The sequence below is a fragment of the Empidonax traillii genome, unplaced genomic scaffold, assembly GCF_003031625.1.
Source record: "Empidonax traillii isolate 1590-97213 ecotype Southwest subspecies unplaced genomic scaffold, ASM303162v1 scaffold1329:size129758, whole genome shotgun sequence".
In the NCBI taxonomy this organism is placed as follows: Eukaryota; Metazoa; Chordata; class Aves; order Passeriformes; family Tyrannidae; genus Empidonax; species Empidonax traillii.
Window position 1 is genome coordinate 24,072 of NW_020956522.1, and position 22,849 is coordinate 46,920.

Here is a 22,849-nt window from a genome sequence, read left to right on the forward strand (position 1 = left end):
AAAGCAAACAGCGCTGGGTGGCCTGGGGGGCAATTGCCCCGCCCGAGACACACACCGAAAACGTAGTAAATGTTCCTTTTTATACATTTCCAAGTCCCCAGTTTTGAATGCGGTTGCATTGAGGCTTGAGTTCGTGGTTCATTGCTAAGTGGTCATCTGGGATTTGTCAAAGATGAAAGCTGCAGTTCTTATCAGCTGTAAATTTTACCAATACTGATACTTGTTTGTTTAGCAAGATGTCTGCAATTCTTTTTACTGACGCTTAATTAACAGGATGTCCATGAAACTTATCTTGTTGAATTATAACAAAAGTTCCTTATTCCCTCATACACATAAGATTTTATGAACAAAGTTAACAATCTATTACAGATGTCACTGTGTCCCTCTGTGTCCCCATGTCTCTGCCATTGCGTGGCCATGTCTGTGAGCAGCCATGTCCCCGTGTCCTTGTCACTACCATGCCCATGAGCAGCCATGTCACCATGTTCCTGTGTCTCCATGTACATGTGCTCCCGTGTCTTGTGTCACCCTGACACAAAGGGGGTATGGAGGGGACATTAGAGGGATGTGGAGGGGACAGGAGGAGGACACAGAGAGGGCACGGTGCAGTGATGGAGGGGACAATAAGAGAGGACATGGAGCCACCGGTGACAGAAAATGGAGGAGACGTGGAAGATGTGAAGTGTTCATGGATGGAACAATGAGAGGGATGGGGAGGGGACATGGCGGAGATGTGAGGAGTTCATGGATGGGACACAGAGGGACACGTTGGGATGTGGGAAGATGGGAATGTTGAACATGGGAATGCGGGAACACTCCCTTAACACTCATGCTGTGCTCTGGCACTTCCCGAGATTTTGAAGGAGGGACAGGGCCACACGTGTTTACTCAGTAGGGGAGTAAACATTATCTGATCGGGACATTACCTGATCCTTGTGTGTCCTTTCCCCCTCACGATGTTTTCTGGGTGCGCCCGGTGTCCTGTGCAGGGCCGGGAGTTGGACTGACTGATCCGTACGGGCCCTGCAGGTTCCTCCCTACTTGGGATAATCCCACGTTCCCCGATCCCCTTCAGGATGTTCTCAAGATCCCGCCCCGCGCAAGCGCACTGCGGATCCGAGGAGGGGGCGCGCCCCGCGCACGCGCAGTGCTGGGGGAGAGCGGGGTGGCGCTCCCGCCATGTCGCAGCGCTGCGGCGACCGCGATCGCGATAGGGAGCACGACAGGGAGCGAGAGCTGCAGTGGTCGGCCCGCAGGATGGGTACGTCGCTGCTGCTACAGCTGTCGGCGCACGAGCGAGAGTTGGACCTCGTGTTCCTTGACCACAGCTACGCCAAGCCCTGGAGCGCGCACCCCGATGCCAGCGCGGCCCGGCCCGCCCGACTGCTCTTCATTACACCCCGCAGGCACCTCGGCACTGCCCCGTGAGACACTGAGGGGGTGGGAGGAGGACTGGCGGGGAGGGAGGGCGGGGGATCTGGGGGATTGTTCTGAGGGACTAAGGGGGCTTGCGGCGGGGGCGCCTGGGAGAAGAAGGTGAGGTGTCTGGAGTGGACCAGGGGAGTTCTGGGGGGCAGGTGGTGGGGCTGTGAGGGGAGAGTGGGTGATCCTGAGGGGCTATGGGGGTTCTGAGGGTCAGAGGAGACTCTGAAGGGCTGGGGGGTCGGTGAGAAGAGGCAGGGGCGTGGGGGGGTGCTCAGGGGCCTCCTTAGGGGCTGGGAGCTTGTCCTGAGGGGCTTGTGGAGGTTCTGAGTGGTAGGTGGGTGGGCTGTGAGGGGGAATTTGGGGCTCCTGTTGATCTGGGGGGACTCTTGGGATCAAGGACCTGTGTAGGGGCTGAGAGCATGTCCTGATGTGGGATGAGGAGAGGAGCTGTCCGGTGACAGTGTGGGGCTGGGGGGCTGAGGGAAGGCTGGGGGTCCTGGGGCGTAGTTTGGGGTTTGTGGAGCAGAAGGGTGGGGGCACCCTGATGTCCTGGCGGGGACTGTGGGGTGGGTAGGGGGGTTCTCTGGGGCTGAGAGGCTGTAAGGGGTCCTGAGGGACCTGTGGGGCACGTGAGAGCTGTGATGAGAGGCTGTGGTGCCTGTGAGGGGGAGCTGAGGGGCATGTGTAGGGCTGTGGTCATATGAGTGGTCCTGTGGGACAAGGGAAGTTTTGGGGGATCTGGGGGGAGGAGCAGGACAGGCCTTGAGGGGTCTGTGAGGGGCTGTTGAGGGAAGGGGAGAATGTGGGTCTGGGAAGACCAGAGCAGGTTTGGGCATCCAGAGGGCTTCGTTTGTGGGCCCCGGGTGGTTTGGTTTGGGATCCAGGGGACTTGGTTTGTTGGCCCGGGGGGTTGATTTGTGGTCCAAGACAGGCCTGGTTTAGGGATCCAAAGGGTGCTTGGTTTGGCATCCAATGGGCTTGGCTGGGGGGTGCAGAGAGCTGTTGGTTTGAGGGTTCAGGGTGTTAGTTTGGGGGTCAGGATAGGCTTGGTTTGGGGGTGCAGGGGTTTGGTTTGGAGGTCCAGGATAGGCTTGGTTTGGGGTCCATTGGGTTTGGCTTGGGCAGCCAAGGAAACTAAGTTTGGAATCTAGGGGGCTGTCAGGGCACAAATCAGGAGTAACAGGGTCCCTGAATCTCAGTGCTCACCACAGCAGAGCCCAAGGTTACCCGTCCCTGTCCTAAATCCATCGCTGCCCTAAACCCCCGTTCCCTGGCAGGGAGGCCGACATGCCCATCGACGTGGAGACAGTGACGCCCACCCCGGTGCCCCTGTACGACAACCAGAAGGCCCGTAGCGTGATGAACGAGTGCGAGAGGCATGTCATGTTCGCACGCACTGACGCTGACGCACCTCCACCCCCTGACGACTGGGAGGAGCACGTCAACAGGTACCCAGGGAGAGCAGGAACGGGGAATTCTGGCACCCCCTGGAGTGCTGGGAGGGTTTTGGTGAGACTGGATGCACAGGGATGTTACTGAACTGAGTTGTGTTCAAGGAAAGTGGATTTTTGTGTCCAGACTCATCTGACTGCTGTGAAATCTGGGTTTGATGGTGGGGGGTGGCCCAGCTGGTGAACCTCTCCCACATGGAATCACAGAATCATTAAGGTTGGAAAAGACCTCCAAGGTCATTGAGTCCAACCTGTGCCCGATCCCTACCTTGTCACCCAGCCCAGAGCACTGAGTGCCACATCCAGTTGTTCCTTGGACACCTCTGGGGATGGGGACTCCACCACCTCCCTGGGCAGCTGCTTCCAGTGCCTGTCCACCCTTTCTGTGAAGAAATTCCTCCAGATGTCCATCTCATGAATCCATCTCATGTATTCAGGGGAGGTTGGGACAATGAGTCACAGAGTGATGGAACAGATCCATAGACTCATTTGGGTTGGAAAAGCCAAATTTTTAAGGTCATCGAGTCCACCCAATCCCCAGCACTGCCAAGGCCACTAGAAAGCCATGTCCCCAAGTGCCACATCCACAGGGATGTTAAATCCCCCCCAGGGGTGTGGACTCCACCCCTATGCCAGGGCTGAATGGCCTGTTCCGTGAAGGAATTTCCTCAGCATCCAACCTGACTGTCCCCTGGCACAGCTTGAGGTCACTTCCTCTCATCCTGTCCCTTTTTCCCTGGGAGCAGAGCCTGACCCCCCCTGGCTCCACCCTCCTGTCAGGGAGTTGCAGAGAACAAGAAGGTCCCCCCTGAGCCTCCTTTTCTCCAGGCTGAGCCCCCCCCGCTCCCTCAGCCCCTTCCTCAACTCCATTCCCTTCTCTGGACACACTCCAGCCCCTCAGTGTCTGTATTGAGGTGAGGGCCCAGAACTGTCCCCAGGATTGAAGGAGCCTCAACAATGCCCAGCACAGGCAGGGATCTGGGGAGTCATTGGATTACACGTAGATCCTCAGTTCAGCCATGTTCCAATGTCAAAGAAAATGAGGATGTGCATAAATTCCACCCTATGGAACCCCCCAGCCCACAGTGTTAACATTATGAGGATTTTGGTTGTTTTATGGACAGCAGCTCTCAGGCCCCAGGTGTGTATGTGACAGCTCATGTGTGTCTCTCCCCACAGGACGGGCTGGACCATGGCCCAGAACAAGCTGTTTAATAAGATCCACAAAGCACTGCAGTCGGACAGGTTGGCTCGCCTGGCCAATGAGGGGGTGAGAGTTGTGTCTGTCCTTCCCAGCAAAGCCAGGATGGAAGTCTTAGCCTTTGGGTCATGTAGCCTCAAGGAACAGGCATCTCTGGGCTTCTTTGAGCCATGATTTTTGTGGAATCAGAATATCCTGAGTTGGGAGGGACCCACAAGGATCATTGATCCATCTCCTGGCCCTGCACAGACACCCCAGCAATCCCACCCTACCCCTGAGAGTGTTGTCTAAACACTTCTTGAGCTCTGGCAGCCTTGGGGCTGTGACCATTGCCCTGGGGAGCCTGTTCATTGCCCAACTGCCCTTTGGGGGAAGAACCTTGTCCTAATATCCAACCTAAACCTCCCCTGGCACAGCCCCAGTGCATTCCCTCGTGTCCTATCACTGGTCACAGAGAGCAGAGATCAAAGCTGCCCCTCAGGAGGAAGTTTTGGCTTTCTGTGAGGGCTCCCCTCAGCCTCCACTTCTCTTCCAAGGACAGGTTTAGACGTCACTGCCAGATATTGAGCTTTGCTTCCAGGGGTCTTAGGGCTGCCCAAGCCAACACTTTCCTATGGATCAGGATGCATGTGACATACTTGATTTTCCCCATAACTGTTCCTTTTGGATTTCCTGGTCTCCAGGCTTGCAATGAACCTGTTCTGAGGAGGATAGCTGTGGATAAATGTGCCCGGAGGGTGCGCCAGGCCCTGGCCAGTGTGAACTGGGACACCAAACTTATCCAGTGGCTCCACACGACACTGGTGGAGACCCTCAGCCTGCCTGTGCTGGCCGCATACCTGGATGCTCTGCAGACCCTGAAAGGAAAGGTGATAAAAGCAGTTGGAGACTTGGCTGTCATGGATGACCTTCTCCTTTCATCCAGCCCGCAGATGAAACTGTTATCTCTTGTTTTGTGTGTGTTTTCTCAGTCCCTCCTGGTCTCTGGTTTCAGATCCCCACACTGATTGACAGGATGCTGCTCTCCTCCACGGCCAAGACAGGAGCAGCTGGGGCTGAGGCTCTGTCCCTGCTGCTCAAGAGGCCTTGGGACCCAGCAGTGGGTGTCCTGTCCCATAATAAACCAGTAAGTGCCTCTAGGAGCTTGTGGGGAGCAAGAGGTCCCACATCAGCTTTATTCTTCGTCTTCCCTCTACCTCTTTCTTCTCTGCTCTTTCCCCCTGCATTAAACTTGCTCAGTGATGGGGAGTCCTTCTGTTGGGCACATTCCCCCTGGGCTATCCTAAGGGAGCTTTGGCTTGGGAAATTCATATTCCTCTTCTCTTCTTTCCACCTCTGTCTTCTCTCTGAGCTCTTTTCTCATGTTTTTGACTTTCCCAATGACAGGGACTCCTCGCCCTGGACTATCCCCAACTTTGGCTTGGGAAAACAGTCACTTAGCGAGCTGTGCAAGGTCCCTCGTGCTTCTCTGTGCAGGCCAGGCAGGCAGTGAGGTACCTCCAGAGAAGTTACTCTCCCTGACAGATCTCTTTCTTGAACTTTGCAGAGCAAGTTGCCTGGTTCCCCTCTCATCCTCATCGCTTCCTCTGGCCCTGCCAACTCCATGTTCCCCGCTTCCCGACGGCACCGCTTCTGGCAGTCACAGCTCTCCTGCCTGGGAAAGGTGTGTGGGCTTGCCTCTGGGGGAAGGACAGAGCTGCTTCCAGAAGCCTTTGGTACACCAAAATCCTTGGAAAGCAGAGGCTGACACTTGCCAGCCTCAGTGTTTGCTGTTGGAGACTGCACAGGGCTGGATTTGCCCAAATCTGATGTGTTTGGGGTTTTTCGATACTGTTATTAAGGATTGATGAGGGTTCTGATAGGAAGGGGTTGGATAAGGGAGAGACTGGAGGTCATGTTAGTCCTCTTGGCTATGGAGCTGCTCAATATCTCCTAATGAGCGTGTTCGATACACTGGAGTGAGGGGAGGTGGTTTCTCTTGGGAATCCATGGGGAGTTCTCCATTTGCTGTGGTTTTAGTAGCTAGAAATGAATCCTGGGGTAAAGAAGGAGAGAAAGCACAAGTTCATACATAAAATAGGTTCCATTCTGTGCTAATTGTTGTCGGCACCTGTTGTCCTCCGTAAGGCCTTGGTTAATTCCTGATTTTCCCTCTCCACTGGCAGGTGATTCCCATTGCCACCTCCCTGCTGAACAATGGCAGTGGGGTGGGAGTGCTGCAGTGTCTGGAGCACATGATTGGGGCTGTGAGGGGCAAAGTGGCAGAGGTGAGGGAGAGGTAATGGGTTTATAAGGGAGTCTTTCTGCTCCCATTGACCTTATTCCCGTTCCTGGAGGTGCTGTGCTACCCCAGGACATTATCCCATTGTCTGTCCTGCTTCTGCATCCCTGTGTTTTTGTCTCCCATAGATTCACAACCACTTCTCTCATAAGCAGATCATCCTGATTGGGTGGAACACAGGTGCCTTGGTGGCCTGTCACGTGAGTACCTGATTCCTTTACATCTTCAAGGAAGCACGAGAAGGATATGGATCTGTTAGAGCAGGTCCAGAGGAGGCTGCAGAGATGCTCCAAGGGATGGAGTCCCTCTGCTCTGGAGCCAGGCTGGGAGAGCTGGGGCTGTTCACCTGGAGAAGACCTCTCCAGGGAGACCTGAGAGGCCCTTCCAGTGCCTGAAAGGGCTCCAAGAGAGCTGTAGAGGGACTTGGGACAAGGGATAGAGGGACAGGACAAGGCAGAACAGCTTCCCAGTGCCAGAGGGCTGAGTTAGATGGGATACTGGGAAGAAATTCTTTACTGTGAGGGTAGTGAGGGACTGGGATGGAATTCCCAGAGAAGCTGTGGCTGCCCCATCCCTGGAAGTGCTCAAGACCAGGTTGGACTGGGCTTGGAGCAACCTGGTCTAGTGGAAAGTTCCTGCCCATGGCAGGGGTTGGGACTAGATGGCCTTTAGGGTTCCTCCAACCCAAATCCTTCCAGGGTTCTGTGATTCTCCCAGAGCCCACTTGGCAGCCTCAGTTCAGAGATGGATTTGGGAGACTGTTACAGTTGCTGGGTTCTCGTTGTCCCTTTGCTCTTTCCAAGGCCTGCTTTTGACTAGTCTGTGGTTCTGGGCTGTTAGTAACTTGAGTCATTTAACATTTTCTAATCACTCTTTTAATCTCCAAAACCAAGTGTAGCTATGGAAGGTGTTTCTGTGCCTGGCACAGCAGCTTTTGCTCCCGGGATGCTCTGTGCTGTGAGAATGCTGAGTGCTGCTCTCTCTGCCCAGGTTTCAGTGATGGAATATGTCACTGCCGTTGTGTGCCTTGGATTCCCACTGCTCACTGTGGATGGCCCCAGAGGGGTAAGGACCAGGTGGAGCTGTTGAAAAGACTCTGCTTGTCATTAAACCTCCCTACATTGTTTCATGGAATCAGTCTTGGAACTCCAGTGAAATTGGCATATTTTTTGAGGAATGTCTGTGTAATTTGTCTTTGAAGGAGGTGTTGCATTCAGAGTAGGGACTTTTGCATTTCTAGTGGAATTCTTGATGCAATAGCTGGTGTGAGAGGTGCTGTGTGGGTTTGTCTCGGCTGTGACCTGTTTTTGCAGCTCCTTGCTGGACGCGTGGATCCCTCGTTAACCGTGCCCTGGGTCCCTCATTAACTGTATCATTTGGCACCAGAGCTGGTTTATTCCTTTATAAGCTGACAGTGTGTGACTGGCTTAGGAATAATTAGAGCTGTGCTAATGCAGTGGCTTATTCCAAGGGTGTTGGAAATCCGTCTGGGAGGTGTTTGCTGGAGCAGTTTTCATCTGGACTCAATATACCTGTCAGTCCCCTTGGGCTTCACCCCGAGTGCTTCTTCAGGTGTTAGACTCCAAAGATTCTTCATCCTGGCTAAGCCCTTCCAGATTGGAATTTCCTGTGCTCTTGCAGGACGTTGATGACCCTCTCCTGGAGATGAAGACCCCTGTCCTCTTCGTCATTGGGCAGAATTCCCTGCAGTGCAACATCGAAGCCATGGAGGATTTCCGGGAGAAAATCCGGGCAGACAACAGCATGGTGGTGGTGGGGGGAGCAGATGACAATCTCAGGTAATGCCCTGTCAGGTGGATACTCTCTCTTCCGAGGAATTCTGGGCAACATCTGGGCGTGCTGTGTAAGTAAACCCTAGATTTGATACTGAAACCAAGTGGGAATGTCATGAAAATGCTTCATACTTGGGTAAGTTTGGAATAACTGCACCAAAAAGCTGAGCGAGTTGTGTATGGGAATGAGGTTACCTGATCTAGAGCTGGGCCTGATCAAGAGCTGGGCCCAGCAGCAGGGATCAGGTTTTAGAGCATCGTATGAATCAGAAATCTCTAGTGGGAAAAATCAGTAAAAGAGAGGAAAGAAAGAAACGTAAAATTCTGACACTGGGTCTGGAGAAAAAGCTGTGAAGTGTCAGATTTGCTTTGGAAAATGCTTTGAGATGCTGGATATTTTTCCTCAAAGTTTATCTTGGCACTTCTGAGGGATCAATCTCATCCTTCCAGTAGTTAGTGCTCTTGGGTTGTGACATGAAGGCTCTTACTCAGGCCTGACTCAGTATATAACTGGGTAAGGGAGCCACCTTGCATCACTTGAATCTTCTTCTCGGGTGAAGATGTTGTGAGCATGGAAGTAGAAAACCAAACATGTTGATTTCCATCTGTTTTTATTCCCCAGGATAAGCAAAGCCAAAAAGAAGTCAGAAGGCCTGACCCAGAGCATGGTGGACAGGTGCATCCAGGTAACCATGGGGATCTTCCCTTCACACCTCCAAAAAAAGGGGTAATCCTTGCTGAAATGTCTCAGTACCCAAAGGTTCCAGCCAGGACTGGTTTGAAGGGAATCTGTCTCCTGAGGGGACTTTGGAAGTGGCTGTTTCAGAAGGAAAGATGTGAGATTCTTGGTGGTGCTCCTTAAAGATTCTTGATAGTGCCCCTTAAAGATTCCTGGTGGTGCACCTTAAACAAGGAGCAGTTTCCTAAGTCTCCCGGGGGACATAGGCGGTATTTTTGGGATATTTTTGGGAAGTTTGAAGAAACCATCATATTTCTCTCCCAGGTGTCCAAACTCAGCGGGGTGTGAGTTTTAATGAGAAAGCCAAGGTTGTCTGTGAAGTTTTAGAGATTCTCTCTGTGGAATATGAAACCTCCAGAGCCTTATCCATTTGTCCCTTTGGGAGTCTCATTCTTGGGTCTGTCTGTGAGGTTTTAGGGATTCTTCCTGTGGAATATGAAACCTACAGAGCCTTATCCATTTATCTTTTTGGAAATCTTATTCCTCCTTTGCTTCAAGCTGTGAAGATCCATTGTTAGAGACCTGTCCACCTCTTAATTCAGCTATTAATTCCCTCCTCCCTAGGATGAGATAGCTGACTTCCTCACTGGAGTGCTGACCCGAGCTGAGAGCCACTTGGGCTCCGACCCCCGGGACCTGGATGCTGAGAAGAAGAAAAAGCCTCGTGACTCCACCAGGAGGGATCTATCCTTTGACTTGCCAGAAAGGAACAGCAGACCTACCTCCCCCGCAGCCAAAGTGCCAGCCTCACCCTCAGGATCAGAGGTGGGAGCTTTTTCCAGGGTAATTCCAGCTGGGAAAGACTGAGGTTGTGTAAAGAGGTACCTCTGTGCCACTGAAATACGTGGTGAGAACTGTGATTAGTGTTGAAGATGGAGGTAAGAGGATGTGGAGGAGTGATGGCCTCAGGTTGTGCCAGGGAAGAGTTAGGTTGGATATTAGGAAAAAGTTTTTGTGGAAAGGGTTGTAAAGTGTTGGAAGAGGCTGCCCAGGGCGGTGGTGGAGTGACCATCCCTGGAAGTGTTCAAAAAACACATGGTTGTGGCACTTGGGGATTTGGGTTATGGTTGGACTTGGTGATCCTAAAGGCCTTTTCCAGCCTTAACAATTCCATTGTTCCAACAGCTTGTGGTGAGGCAAATGAACCTTCAGAGATAGGTGTGCTCCAGCTGAAGGATTCCTGACACTCAGGGTTAAGACTGACTTAGGGAAACGTGGGGATAAGAGGTGTCCCTCTCTTCCAGCAGGACTTATCCAGCGTCTCCAGCAGCCCTACTTCCAGCCCCAAGACCAAAGTGGCCACCATGTCCCTCCAGAAGCCCCCCACGGTGGGCACCACACAACTCCTCAAGAGGCAGGTGCCAAGGGCAGACACAGTCCTGACACACAAGCAGGCACAAGGTAATTCCCTGCAGCTTTCCCACCCTTTTAGCATCCAGATTTTTGGTCTTTCTCTGTCCTCGTGTGTGGAGGTTTTTGTCTTCCAAGTCCTGTCTTGAATTCCAAGCTCCCCGTGGCAGCTTTTTCTCCAGCTCAGTCCCTGACGCTGCCATCTGAAGGTGTTGAAGGGTAGGAATTAGGTTGGGAATGGTGTTTGTGGAGTCTTCCTGCTGTTGGGAGTGGGAAGGACTTTCACTTGGGCTCATCAAATCCCTCTGTAGGCTTGCTCTAATCCTTTTGGAAGTGGGAGCCCCTTGTCCAGTGTTATGAATCCTTGAAGACTCCTTGGGAAGAGACTAAAGGTGCTCAAGTGATAGTTGAGGCTGTTGAATTAAGACTGAAACTGTGGGATATGGGGAATTATAGAGTGATCTTGCAGTAAGTGGCTGTGGAAAACCTGCTCTGAATAAGAACCCACCCTGTGGGGTTTTATGTCTTGTTAGTGTTGATTTAAAACCTTTCTGTGCAGCTTCATTGTGGTGGTGAATGCCAGGAGTGTAGGGAGTGGTTTTGTGGATGAGGATCCTCCTGGCAAATACCTGGGCAATAGTTCTCCATCCTTCCTTCTCTCCTTATTTCTTTGCCCAGGGCAGACCTGTACAGGTTCATTGTTGTCTCCTGCAGCAGTGGGACCTTCCACATCCTCTGAAGCCTTCTCCTAATTCAGGGTTAGACTCCAATGGGAAGCTGAAGCTTGCATTTTCCTTAATTTCTCAGACCATGGACTGAACGACTATTCCTTTGTTGTTGTAGTTGAGGGAAGCAGTTTCTAGGTAGCACATGGGAGGCAGGAGGAGGGTTTATGGGGTCTTTTTGGGTCTTTGGCTGTGTCGTGGCTCTCAGGTTTAGTCAGCAATGCTGCCGCTCCTGGCTGGAGCTGCTCAGGGATGTGCTGGCTTATTTCTCCCAGCTGCTCTCAGCTCCTTGGTGCAATTGAGCCAAGCTTAACTATGCTCTCCCAGCCAGGCCTGCTCTTGTTTCCAGGGTCTTTTCCCAGTGGCTGTGGGGCTGGAGAGGGCTCCAGGTGAGAGGTGGGATGAGGAGGAGGTGGCTATGTCTCTGTTGTGCCTGTGGCTGGATGAGTTGTGTCCAGAGCACTGTCCCTGCTCCGAGGTCTGTCTGTGGTGTCCCTGGAGCCCCGTGTCCCCTCTAGAGGTCCTGTGATCCCGTAATTCTCTCTGATTCATTTCAGCTCAGTTTGCTGCTTTTCTGAAACAAAACATGCTGGTGAGGAAAGCTCTTCCTCCTGGCACTTCTTCATGTCTCTTTGGTGAGTATCCCCTCACTTCCCGCTGTCTCTCTCCCTGTCTCCCTCCTCTCTGTCTCTTCTCCCTTCTTCCATCATCTTCCACTCCCCTTGCATTGATTTGGGGATATGGTCCAATGTGTCCCCTTGTCCCCCTGCTTTTTGCTTCCTCTTTGCTGTATTTGGAGCTGGAGCCAAGAGCCCACTTTACCTGGGAGCTTTGACTTTTCCCAAACTCTTCCCCGTTCCCAGTGGATAAAGGCAGTGTCTGGCAGCTGGTTTGCTTTGATGGACTAAAGCTTTGTGCACGAGTTTAACCCTTTTTCCTTGCTGGGGGTGAGAAGGGGACATGGACATCAACCTGAAGCGACCATGTGTGGTTGTGGTGGAGCATCCCAGACACGTGGGAGAGAAACAAGGGACAGCCAAGTGACTTGGAAGGGACATGTGGAGCAGCTTTGCTTGGAAGGGACATGTGGAGCAGCTTTGCTTGGCCTGAGGAAACTAGAGAGAGCAGAGAGCTCAGGGAGGGCAATGGCTTGGGGAAGCTGTGATGGATCGGGGAGAGGGATACTGTCTGGACCAGAAGACATGTGGAAGTGAGCACTCTGTAGTCCTGGAGTCTCTCAAGTTGAGCACAAGAGGTGACTGTGTCTTGCTCTGAGGGTTTCGAATCAAGGGGTGAAATCCATAGTATCTAAAGATGTGTTTTACCATCATGAATGACAGTGAATGTGGGGATCTGGGGTTAGGAGAAGAGGAGGAAAAGTGGAAATCCAAGGCTGTGCTGTTGTCATATAAGTGTGTCAGTTCTTCGTTAGGGTGCTGAGAGCTGACACGGGTGAAAAGTTCTTCTGCCACCCCAAATGCTACTGCCTTTAACTCTCCAACCGTGGTAACCAACCCCTGAGCCAGATATTGCCCCATGCTGGTGGTTTGAAAGGTTTCTTTCCCTCTTGAGCCTTGTTTAGGGGTTTCTTTCTCCCTGGAACCTCGCTCAGAGCTCTTCCCTGTGCCATGACGGGAGGGAGCACACTTGGAGCCCTGCAGGAGAATCCCCAGCTGGTGGGAGCTGTGGAGAGCCTGGCAACAGCCTGGGGAGTGTGTTCATAACTTCAAAAGCCAGTTAAAATCTCTGGCCTTGTTACTGCCTGAGATGTGAGGCAGGAAGCTGGGTGGAGCTTCACAGATCCACAAGGAAGAACAGGGTCCTCCCTGGAGTGGTGGGGACACAGAGGGACATTGGGTCACTGCTTGTTGATGCTTTGAGGGACGCCTGACGCCTGTGCATGTGCCTTCTTGCTTGGCTGGTGGCTCTTGGGTGGGGCTGTGGGGCCTGCAGGCTGTGCACGGCTCCGAGGACTCTCTGGATGCATCTGGGTCTGGATGGTGCATGTTTAGAGGTGGGGTAAGGCATGGAAGTGTTGCACGAGTGAACAGGCCCCAGGTCCAGCCATGGAGAGCAGGACAGTGAGCTTGGCACTTGTCTTGGGGACCGCAGCAGCCCCAAAATGCATGGAGTTGCCTGAAATTTCTGGATTTGACTGCAATCCTGTCCTATATCCACAGTTCTGAGGTGTGTAGGTGGTACACAGTGTATAAATATATACGTACATACACATGTATATCTATTTTATGCAATCTATGTGCACTTGGATATTTATAAATAAAAAGGGATGTACATCTTGGCCTCTGGGCTGTGGAATACATGGCTTGGATGCCCAGGACCATCTGGCAACAGGGAATTCCCGGCATTTCAGGCTGAGCTGGATGATCATGGGAGATGCTGGATGGGTAGGATGTGGCAGCTCATGACTGTGTCTTGTTCCTGAGCTGTTGTGGGTCCCCTGTGCTTTTTCTCATGCTCTGGCCCTGGGAAGTTTGTGCTTTAGGGAGGATGGAATGGATGTGACACATCAAGGATGCGGCAGCAAAATGACACATTGGTGTGGAAGAGAACTCTCAACACATGGGTTTTCTCCCCAGGTACCAATGTGGGGCTTGGGGGGGGCTTGGCTTTGCTGCAGCACCTTTTCTGCTTTGCTTGGTGCCTCCTAAAAACCTGCCCAGTTCCAGGAGGAATAACAGGTGTGCAAATCCCTTGGCTGTGTTGGAGGAGCAGGTAGGCTAAGCTCTGATCCTGCACCATCTCTGCCAGTCTCCACTCTCCTCTTCTCTGCAGAGGCAAGACAGATGTTACATTCAATCCTGCCTTAGCCTGTGAATAGCTTAAGCCAAATCCTGGCCTTAACTCAGCACAGGATGGGCAGGAGCCAGCTGAGGTGGAAAGGAAAGCGTGTTCCTGATGCATGGGAATGGGCAAGGATGGCATGGGGGGAGCTGAGGAGGTGTGTGCATGGGCATGTGTCCCTCCAGTGCCCAGTGGAGCAGCGCTGACCTCGAGGTGCTCAAACAGCTCCTTCTGTGTCCCCCAGTTCCGGTGCCAGAGCCCTCGGAAGGGGCTGAGAAAGATGATGTGCGTTTGCAGCTGAAGAGGCACCAGCCCCCCAGTCCGACCCAGTGCTCCAAATCCTCCAAACGAGCCAAAATCAAGGTGACCATTGTCTCCCACGGGGATGCTGCTGCCATGGGCACCGGAGCTGCCCTCACCACCCAGGCAGAAAGTGAGTTGTGGCTGCACAGCTGCTTCTTAACCCAAAAACGGGGCCCTGGCTGTGCCCAGACCTGCCCTCGGGGGCACCTGCACGGAGGGGAGGGAACTGTGATATTTTGACCTATTGCTGCTATTTTTGGAGGAGTTTGCTGCAGAAAAGGCAGTGGCTTGAGGTGTGAGTGGCTCGGAGGCAGCTGGGGAGTGTGACGTGTCGGGGCTTGGCAGGAGCCTGTTTTCCATAGCGGTTGGAATTGCACACTCAGCGGAATGCTTGGCTGCAGCCTGGAGCTGGGAGGTGAATTTTACACCTTCCTGTGGTCTTACACCTTCCTCTGGTTTTGCACTTTCTTCTGGTCTTACTCCTTCCTCCCTCTGAGTGTGGAGCTGCTGCTGGAAGCAGGATGCTGGTCCTGCTGGACCCCTTGCTCCACGTAGGTCAGGTGCGTCTCTGGTTCCGCTCCTCCCACCTGGAATATGCTCCTTCTTTAGGGATGGCAACCACGTTCCTCCCTTGGGAAGATCTTTATGTGTTCAAACGCTTCAGCCCCCTGGGGCCTGGAGTCTGATACAGTACACATTTGATGCACATATATAAAAATTTCAGCTTTCCTACCTCTGCATCTGGGAAAACCAACCACAATATGTCTTGTGTCCAAGGAGAGATGATGTGCTCCATCTTCTTCCCCTTGCGCCTTTGGAAGAGAGGCCGAAAGCTTTGGCTGCTCTTCCCTGTGACCCTGAAGGATGTTGTCTTGTCTGGAGTGTGTGTTTTCCTCCTGCCAGAGCTCCAGATCTGTAAGGTTATGGACTGAAAGTGGCTCTGTTCTGCTCGGAAATCAGAGCTTTTCCAAGCTGAGAAATAATTCTGCTCCTTTCCAAAGACCTCTTTGCTAATTTAACGGTTGTTTTGAACTGTGAAAGTATCCAAATCCACATCCTTTTGGAAGGTTACAGTTGATCTTCGGGCAGCTTTGAAAATCTCTGCTTTCTGGAGTCTTATTTTATTTTATTTTTTTTTAATTTCCCAAACTTTACTTCTTTTCACAGAAAGGAAATGAATTACAGAAGTAAAACATGAACCAAAACAAGAATTCCCTCTTACCCGGTGTGAGCAGGAGGAAAGCACAAGACAAACACAGTTGTATCCCAAAAAACGCTGCAATAAACAAATCTCGTGACTCGTCGCATCCCTGTGTATTTTGTAAAGTGTCTTTAAATAAAGAATCCTTACAAAATCCATCGGCCAGATCCCAAAAATCCATTGAGGTGGTTCAACTGTGCCATGATGGACTTAGGAGGGAATTAGTGGAGAAAATGTTTAGGAGAGAGATTTGGATTTGGTGTCAAGGGGCTAAGAGTCCTGAAATTTTGGAAGCTGGTTCCTTCAATCTTGGCTGTTGTTCCACAGCCATTTTGATTGGACTTTGTTCCTTGGAATGTGTGTTTTTCCTGGAGAAGATGTTCTGGGAGCAGGATGAGCCCATGGCTGTGCCTGTGGGTACTTGTGTGAGAGGGAGATCCCTAAATTCCCTAAAGCCCCGTGGAGGAGGGAAAATGAGGATTGTTCTTTTTCTCTTGCAGTTATCTCTGGAAAGGCGGTGCCCATGGCCGTGTCTGGAGTGAAGGAGCTCTCGGGGCTGCTCTCCACCCCCAAGTGAGTGGGAATTTGGGATTTTTGAGTGTGGGTCTCTTTGACAGGAAACACCACAACAAGGGCACTCCTGCATATGGAGCTTTCTGGTTTCTTGCTTCTCACTGGAATGTTCTGCTGTGTGGGAGGAGACTCTTGGGCTCCGGAAAACTCTTTGTCACCTGGGAGTCAAGCCTGGGAATGGCAGAAATGGGCAGAAGTAGAAGATATTGTGGCTGTTGGGTTATGTTTTATGTAGCTCTCCAAATTCAGGTTATCTGTTTTTTGAATAACTGGGGTGGCTTTGGCAGAAATTCAGTGTTTAATCCTTCCCTTCATTCCCTTTGACAGTCAAACTTTGAATTTCCCAAATACAAGGAAAAGCCTCAAAGTGACTCATGAGGGTCATTAACTGCCCATAGGGATATCTGCTGGGAGATGAATCTCATGTTAATGCCTGTTTTCCCTTCTAATTCTAACCCAAGCTATGGGCAACCAAACTCTGACTGGTCTTGTTGCCCAGAGAGATTCTGGATTCCCCATCCCCAGAAGTGTCAAAGGCCAGGTTGGACAGGGCTTGGAGCAGCCTGGTCTGGTGGAAGATGTCCCTGGGTGGAACTGGATTTGAGGTCCCTTCTGTGATCTGGGAGAGGAGAAGAGTTGTTTTAAATAGAAAGTAGGTTTTAAACAGGAAAAGTGTCACTTTGGAGTCAGTGACTTTTGTGTAGGGTGACCCAGAGAGGTGCACACTTGTAACAAGCCCTTCCAGTTTGGAAATCATGGATTTTGCCGTAGGTGCTCCTGCGGGGGAACAAGGAAACTTCCCTTGGACTTGATGATCTCTAAGGCCTTTTACAACCTTAACAATTCCACGATTCTCTTGCTTTGGGTTCTTGTAGCTCAGTTCCCTTCTTTCAGGAGTCCTTCTGATTGTTTGGGTTGGTGCCATCTGTGTGCCTGTACAGTTTGTCACTGAGTAGAGCCTCTTTCTTCTCTTTTAGGCTGAGTTCAGCAGCAGAGGCCTCGCTAAGCCCCACTCCAGCTGGAATTCCCAGTAGCACAGCTCCCAGTGCATTCCATGCCCTGCAGAGCAGGCTGGTGGCCAGCAGCACCCACGGCCTGCAGGCCCAGCCAGCCAGTGCCCTCCAAGGTATCCACCTCCCCATGTCTGTCCTGGGATGGTAAAAGGTAAACCAGGTTCAAAATCACTCAGTGGAGCCTCTTGCATTCCCTGGTTGCTTTGGGTCTGGGTGAGACAGGATTTGTAGGGATTTGCTGTGGAAGATGCAGTGGGATGCAGCAGCTGATCTGATAATTGTGTCACTTGTATGTAATGATGCCTTGAAACACCAAACCTGACCTCTTCTTGCATCTTGGGTTTCACAGGTCACCCCATTTGTAGCTGCAGCAGTGGAATGAAGCTGTGCCAGGGGGATTTAGGTGGGATATTGGGAAAAGGTTCTTTTCCCAGAGAGTGGTTGGGCACTGAACAGGCTCCCCAGAGTTTGGTCGTGGCCCCAAGGCTGGCAGAGCTCAAGGAGTGTTTGGACAACACTCTCAGGGACAGGGTGGGATTGTTGAGGTGTCTGTGCAAGGCCAGGAGTTGGATCAATGATCCTTGTGGAACATCCAACTCAGAATACTCCATGATTCTATGAAACATGTGGCACTGTGGGTGTAGAGCAGCTTGGAGGATTCCCGCCAACCTCGGGTTGCTGCTCGTTAAAGAGCAGGTTTCCAACCGTGGGACACACCTGCAATTTCGTGCTGGTGAATTCTCCAAGCCTTGATTCTTTTCCTGGATTTTTTTATTTTTTGTTTTAGGAGCAGCATCTGCCAGCAGCCTGCTCCAAGGGCTGAGCTTCAGCCTGCAGGACATCGGGACCAAGGCATCCACCCTCCCTGCCAGCATGGCTGCTGCTGGGCCACCTGTGCAGGTATCCATTGGGGATCCCACAGGGAAGCCGTGTGCAGGCTGGAGTTAAAGGGAACTTGGATAAGGCTCTGTTTGCTCCTGGACCAGGAGAGATGAGGAGGGGAGGTTCAGTGACAGGTCTAGGGAAGGGATCTGTGGAAAGCTGTTTCTAGGCAGCCTTCTAGAAAATGCTGAGTTGGAGAATGGATTTAGAGGAATCAGGGATCATTCTCCTGGATATTCTGGGAAAACACACACCTGTGACCTCTCACTGCACTGCTCATCCCTTCAGTGTGAGCTGATTTCACATGTGACTTCATTTGGTGTGGGCTCAGTTTCTCCTAGTCATAGTATCAAGCTGAAATGAGATGTGCGAACTGGAAAGGACAAGTTTACTGGCATTTAGACCTGTGTATGGCCAAGAAAGAAGTGGGAAAACCATGACCTCTAACACTTCTGGCTTTTGTGGGAGGGAGAGGCTGTGCTGCCCCCTCATCCCCTTTCCTTCTAGGTGCTCAGTACTCCTTCTTGTCCTTGCAGAGCTCAGCTGTGAAGGCTCCCACAGCCCTGCAGAGCCTCAGTGCCATCACCACAGACACAGGCACCATTGTCCGCACCATCCCTGTGCCCACCTCCCTGGCCCTGGGGGCCTCAGCCAGCGGGAAGCCCACAGCCATCCACCAGCTGCTGACCAATGGGGGGCTGGCCAAGCTGGCCAGCAGCCTGCCAGGGCTGGCCCAGATCTCCAACCAGGCAGCAGGTGAGAGACATGGGGGCAGGGAGGCACCTGGAACACCCCCGAGAGTGAGGAAGGAGGACTGGGCAGGAATGCCCCAACACCCTGAGAGTGAGGGATAAGGAGGCAGGGAGGTGCCTGGAGCACCCTGAGACCAGCGTTCCTAAAACTTTTTCCTTGGACAATCACATATGCTGGCAATTTCCAAGCAGCCGCCTCTGATGAAGAAGCTTCTTGTGCCCCCCACGCTGCTGATTGTGGCTTCCACAGTCCATGTGTCTCAGGGACATCTCCCATGTGTGTTTTCCAGGCCTGAAGGCACCCACAACCATCACTGTGACCCTGCGAGGGCAGCCCGGCCGCGTGAGCACCCTGAGCCAGGCGGCCATGGGGACAATCCAGCCCCAGCTGGAGGAGCAGCCCATGCAGACACAGGGCCCTCAGGTAATCTGGGACATCTTTCCCCACAGAATGTGTCCATCGCTGCTCACCTGAGCTGTTTGACTGTCACAGTCCAAGGGCAGGTGTGGCTGTGGTGGGGAAAGTTCTTGGTCACATCTCTTGGGTGTGATGAGTTGGTGGTTTGCTGAGGTGGTTGAGAAGATCCAAGTCATCATCATGTCTGTGTCAGGGTTGATTGTGCTTGATATCACAGAATCATGGACTGGTTTGGGTTGCAAGGGACCTTAAAGCTCATCCTGTTCCACCTTCCACTAGACCAGGTTGCTCCAAGCCCCATCCAGCCTGGTCTTGGACACTTTCAGGGATCTGGGGGCAACCACAGCTTCTCTCAGAATTCCATCCCACCCTCTCCCCACCCTCACAGGGAAGAATTCCTTCAGATCCACCGTGAGCACCAGGGGAGTCACTTGTGTAGGTCTGAAACTCCTCATCCATGTGGGAAACAGCTTTTGTGCTTTTCAGTAAACATCAGAGCTGCTGTGCTTCCCTTCATGTCCTTCCCGTCATGTTACCTTTGAGGTCCCCTAAATACCTAGGAGAAGTGATGGAACTTGGCACAGATTGACTCCAGGGTGAGTAGTTCAGGAAATGGTTAATGTTTTATGTGGTGCCACTTGAAAGTGGATATTTGATCCTGAGCTGTGACTTTTCCCTACAATGCTGAGCTTGTGTGTTCAAGGCAGGGCTTAATTGTGTGGCTGGTGCAAGAGTTGCTTCAAAAGCAAACTGAAAGCTGCCTTTTACAGGAAATGGAGTGAGCTGTGTGTTTTTGTAACTAATTATAGCCCTTGACATCAGCTCCCTATCCCTCTGGCACAGAGGGTTACGTAATCCAGGGCTTCCTGGAACAGATTGGATTTACAAAAGGCTTTGGGGGATAATGCTGAGGGCTTAAACACTTGTGTTTTCAGCAGTAGGCAGAGCTGTTGTTGGTTGTTCCCTTTGAAATTCCAGCTGGGCCTTTGCAGGAAGCTGGAAGCCCGCACTTGGATTTAAACTGGGCTTGGATTTTAACTGTGTCTGGAGCATCTGAGCTGCACTTTGAGGGAGTAACTTTCCCCTGGGCATCGCACAGGACATGGGAGATTCAGGAATCTCCCGAGGAGTTTGGTGCAAATGCTTCCTGTTAGAGCAGAAACAAGAGTGTATTTGTGGCTTTACACTGAAAATACAAGTTAAAACTTCAGCTTCTCTTTTCACAGCTGCTCTGTGGGGCTTTGAGGGTTGGGTGAGTTTCCCCTGGCACTGTGGTGACATTCTGGGAGCAGCTTCAGGAACTGAGGTGATGCTGGATCACACTTCTGTTTCCTGGCCAAGGTTTACGTAGCAAAGTCTGGAGCTGCAAATCTGGGCTGAGTTTTGGGGTCTCCTGCAGAGGGCACGAGGAGAGATGATTTCAGCTCTTGTAAGCAGGTAGCAACACCTTTCTTATCTTGAAGTCTCACCCTTTCACCTCCCAGGGGGAGGAATATTAATTACAGCTAAGGAAGCACCACTGAAATCCTGCACAAGGCAGGAAAATCCAGGTGTGACCCGCCCGGGCATCGGTGATGCTCAGACGAGCATTGGATCAGAGGAATCCATCCAAAATGGTGGATATCTGCTGGAAAAGCCACTTTCGAGTGAATTATGTCAGCACAGCGCTGGGAGGGCTCCCAGGAGAGCACAAACTGCACAGGTCAGGCATGTGAAATGGACCCAGAGGCGCATGAAGAATCCCTCAGGTGATGGAATCCCAGATATTGGGAGCTCTCCATCTTGGGATACAAATCCCAGCTCCCCTGTTGTCCCAGTACTGGACTTCTGGTGGCCCGTGGTCCTGTGGGACCAGCTGGTTCTTGTCAGTTTATCTTCTACAAGCAAGAGGGAAGAGCTGCTGATGTGGAGGATGGTATGGCTGTTCCAGTTTGTACTGGTGTCACTGGTGTCATTGTTGGGTCTCTACCAAATGGGAATCATTCCTGAGCTTCTGGCTGTTGCTTTGCTACAGGAAAATCCAGAGCTTGGTGATGTCCCTGACAGAGATGGAGAGATGGTCAGAGCCATCAGATTCCACTCTGGAAAAGGCAATGATCCTTGGGGGATATGAGCAGGGAGGTTTCCTTGGGGAATCTAAATGGTCTGGTAGTGGAGCCGTGCCAGTTTTCGCTGTTTGGTTTCCCTGCCTGGGTTGTGCCAGCACTGGGGTTTGTTTAGGGGTCTCACTTTTGAGAGTGGACCAGGCCACGTCCTTCTGTTCAGTCTGGAAGAGCTGCAGGGTACAGCACTGGGATAATCCCAGTGCCCTCCGTGTCTCCATGCCGGGCTTGGCTCTGCTGCACCTCAAGCCCTTGATTTGTGCTTCACATGAAGCAACACTTGCTTTATGGCCAAGATGCTTTTGTGGGGCACAATTCCCGTCAGCTCCCCGGGTGAGCACCATGTCCCCCCACTGCTGATCCTCTCCGCTTCTCCACAGTGACCTCCACCAGCCCCACGGAGACCCTCTACATCATGTCAGCCGCCAGGCTCTCGGCTCTCACCAAGCCTGAGATTAGTGAGGCTCTTGCCATGCCCGTAACACTGCTGGGGATCCAGCCTTCCTCCTTCTCCTCCTCCTCCTCCACTGGCGCCCTCCCCTTTGCCACCCTGGTGCACCCCAAGGTGGGACCTGCCCTGCAAAGTCCCTCCAGGATGCTCCTCCTGAGCCCAGGGAAGGGTGACAGGACCCTGGGACACCTCAGGGAGAGGGTCTTCCTAGCCAAGAGCCATGTCCTGGGGGCCCTGGAGACCCTGGGGAGGGCTTCCCCCGTGGTGGACAACGGCAGCACCATCATCCACCCCAGAGAGGCTCAAGACAACAGACACTTAGTGTCCATCCTCAGGCTGGGCAGCTCCTCCAGCATCACCCACCAGCCATAGGGACCCACAGGAAGGCTGAGGGGTGGGAAAAGAGCAACCCCTGGGCACAGGGGTGATGTTTTTCTGGGTTTGTTGTTTAATAAAAATTTCCTTTTTTATTATTCTGTGCTGAGTTTGTGGCCACAGCCGCTACGGGGCTTTTGGTGAGGGTGGATTTCTGGAGTTGTAGAGAAATGGAGGGACAAACTAGGGATGGATCCAAGGAAGGATCCACACTGTGCGTCCTGGGGGCAGGGGGGGCAGCTCCTGCCTGTACCTTCCTCATAGACTCAGGGAATCATGAGCAGGAAGGATCATCCATCCACCCCCTGGCTCTGCACAGACACCCCAGCCATCCCACCCTTTCCCTGAGAGCATTGTCCAAACACTCCTTGAGTTCTGGCAGCCTTGAGGCTGTGACCACTGCCCTGGGGAGCCTGTTCAGTGCCCAACCACCCTCTGGGGGAAGAACTTTTTTCTGATATCCAACCTAACCCTGCCCTGACACAATTCTAGCTGTTCCAGGGTCCTGTCACAGGGAGCAGAGTCAGAGCTGCCCCCAATGGGCTCTGCCCTCAGTCTCCTCCACATGGTTTCCCACCTCTGGATAGAAGACTCAACTGATTTGTCCTGCTTTTGGTGATATTTATACTTCCTGAAAAAGGCTCAGCTTTGATCTGCTCTGAGCCTTGACAGCCTTTACAGCTGTGTTTCCATCAGGCCCCTTGAGCTTGAACCACCAGCTGCGATGGGACTTTGTGGATCTCTGGGAAAATCTCAACGCTCCCTATGTCACCATTCTAGGCCATGGCTCTGCTACACTCCGAGCCCTTGACTTTTGCTTCCCATGAAGCAGCATTTGCTGGCTGAGATGCCTTTGGGGAGCACAATTCCCATCAGATGGAGGCCCGTGGAGCCAGGACAGCCCATCCAAGGGCAGGAATGTGCTTAAATCTCCACTCACTTCCTCTTCCTTCCCAAGGACTTGTGCAGCCTCTCACACACCAAATGACAAGCAGCAGCATTTTTGAGGATG

The 22,849-nt window shown here is 52.3% G+C and overlaps 1 protein-coding gene across 7 annotated transcripts; it reads left to right on the top strand.

Annotated features, from left to right (window-relative positions):
• The first annotated feature begins 1,137 nt into the window (after positions 1-1,137).
• On the top strand, positions 1,138-21,499 carry KANSL3 (KAT8 regulatory NSL complex subunit 3). 7 transcript variants are annotated; one of them, XM_027906617.1, is made up of 21 exons: positions 1,138-1,424; positions 2,703-2,873; positions 4,056-4,146; positions 4,761-4,946; positions 5,072-5,203; positions 5,624-5,740; positions 6,243-6,344; positions 6,487-6,558; positions 7,349-7,423; positions 8,000-8,157; positions 8,774-8,837; positions 9,455-9,655; positions 10,135-10,291; positions 11,523-11,600; positions 14,012-14,200; positions 15,772-15,844; positions 16,822-16,970; positions 17,645-17,757; positions 18,276-18,495; positions 18,782-18,915; positions 21,392-21,499. In XM_027906617.1, the coding sequence occupies exons 1-21, from the start codon at positions 1,180-1,182 to the stop codon at positions 21,392-21,394; spliced, it is 2,730 nt and encodes a 909-aa protein (XP_027762418.1). In that variant the 5' UTR covers positions 1,138-1,179; the 3' UTR covers positions 21,395-21,499. The 7 variants fall into 7 exon arrangements, with proteins under 7 accessions (XP_027762418.1, XP_027762416.1, XP_027762417.1 ...); XM_027906615.1 differs by lacking the exon at positions 21,392-21,499 and having other exon boundaries at positions 18,782-19,173; XM_027906616.1 differs by lacking the exon at positions 21,392-21,499 and having other exon boundaries at positions 10,138-10,291; positions 18,782-19,173.
• The last annotated feature ends 1,350 nt before the right edge of the window (positions 21,500-22,849 follow it).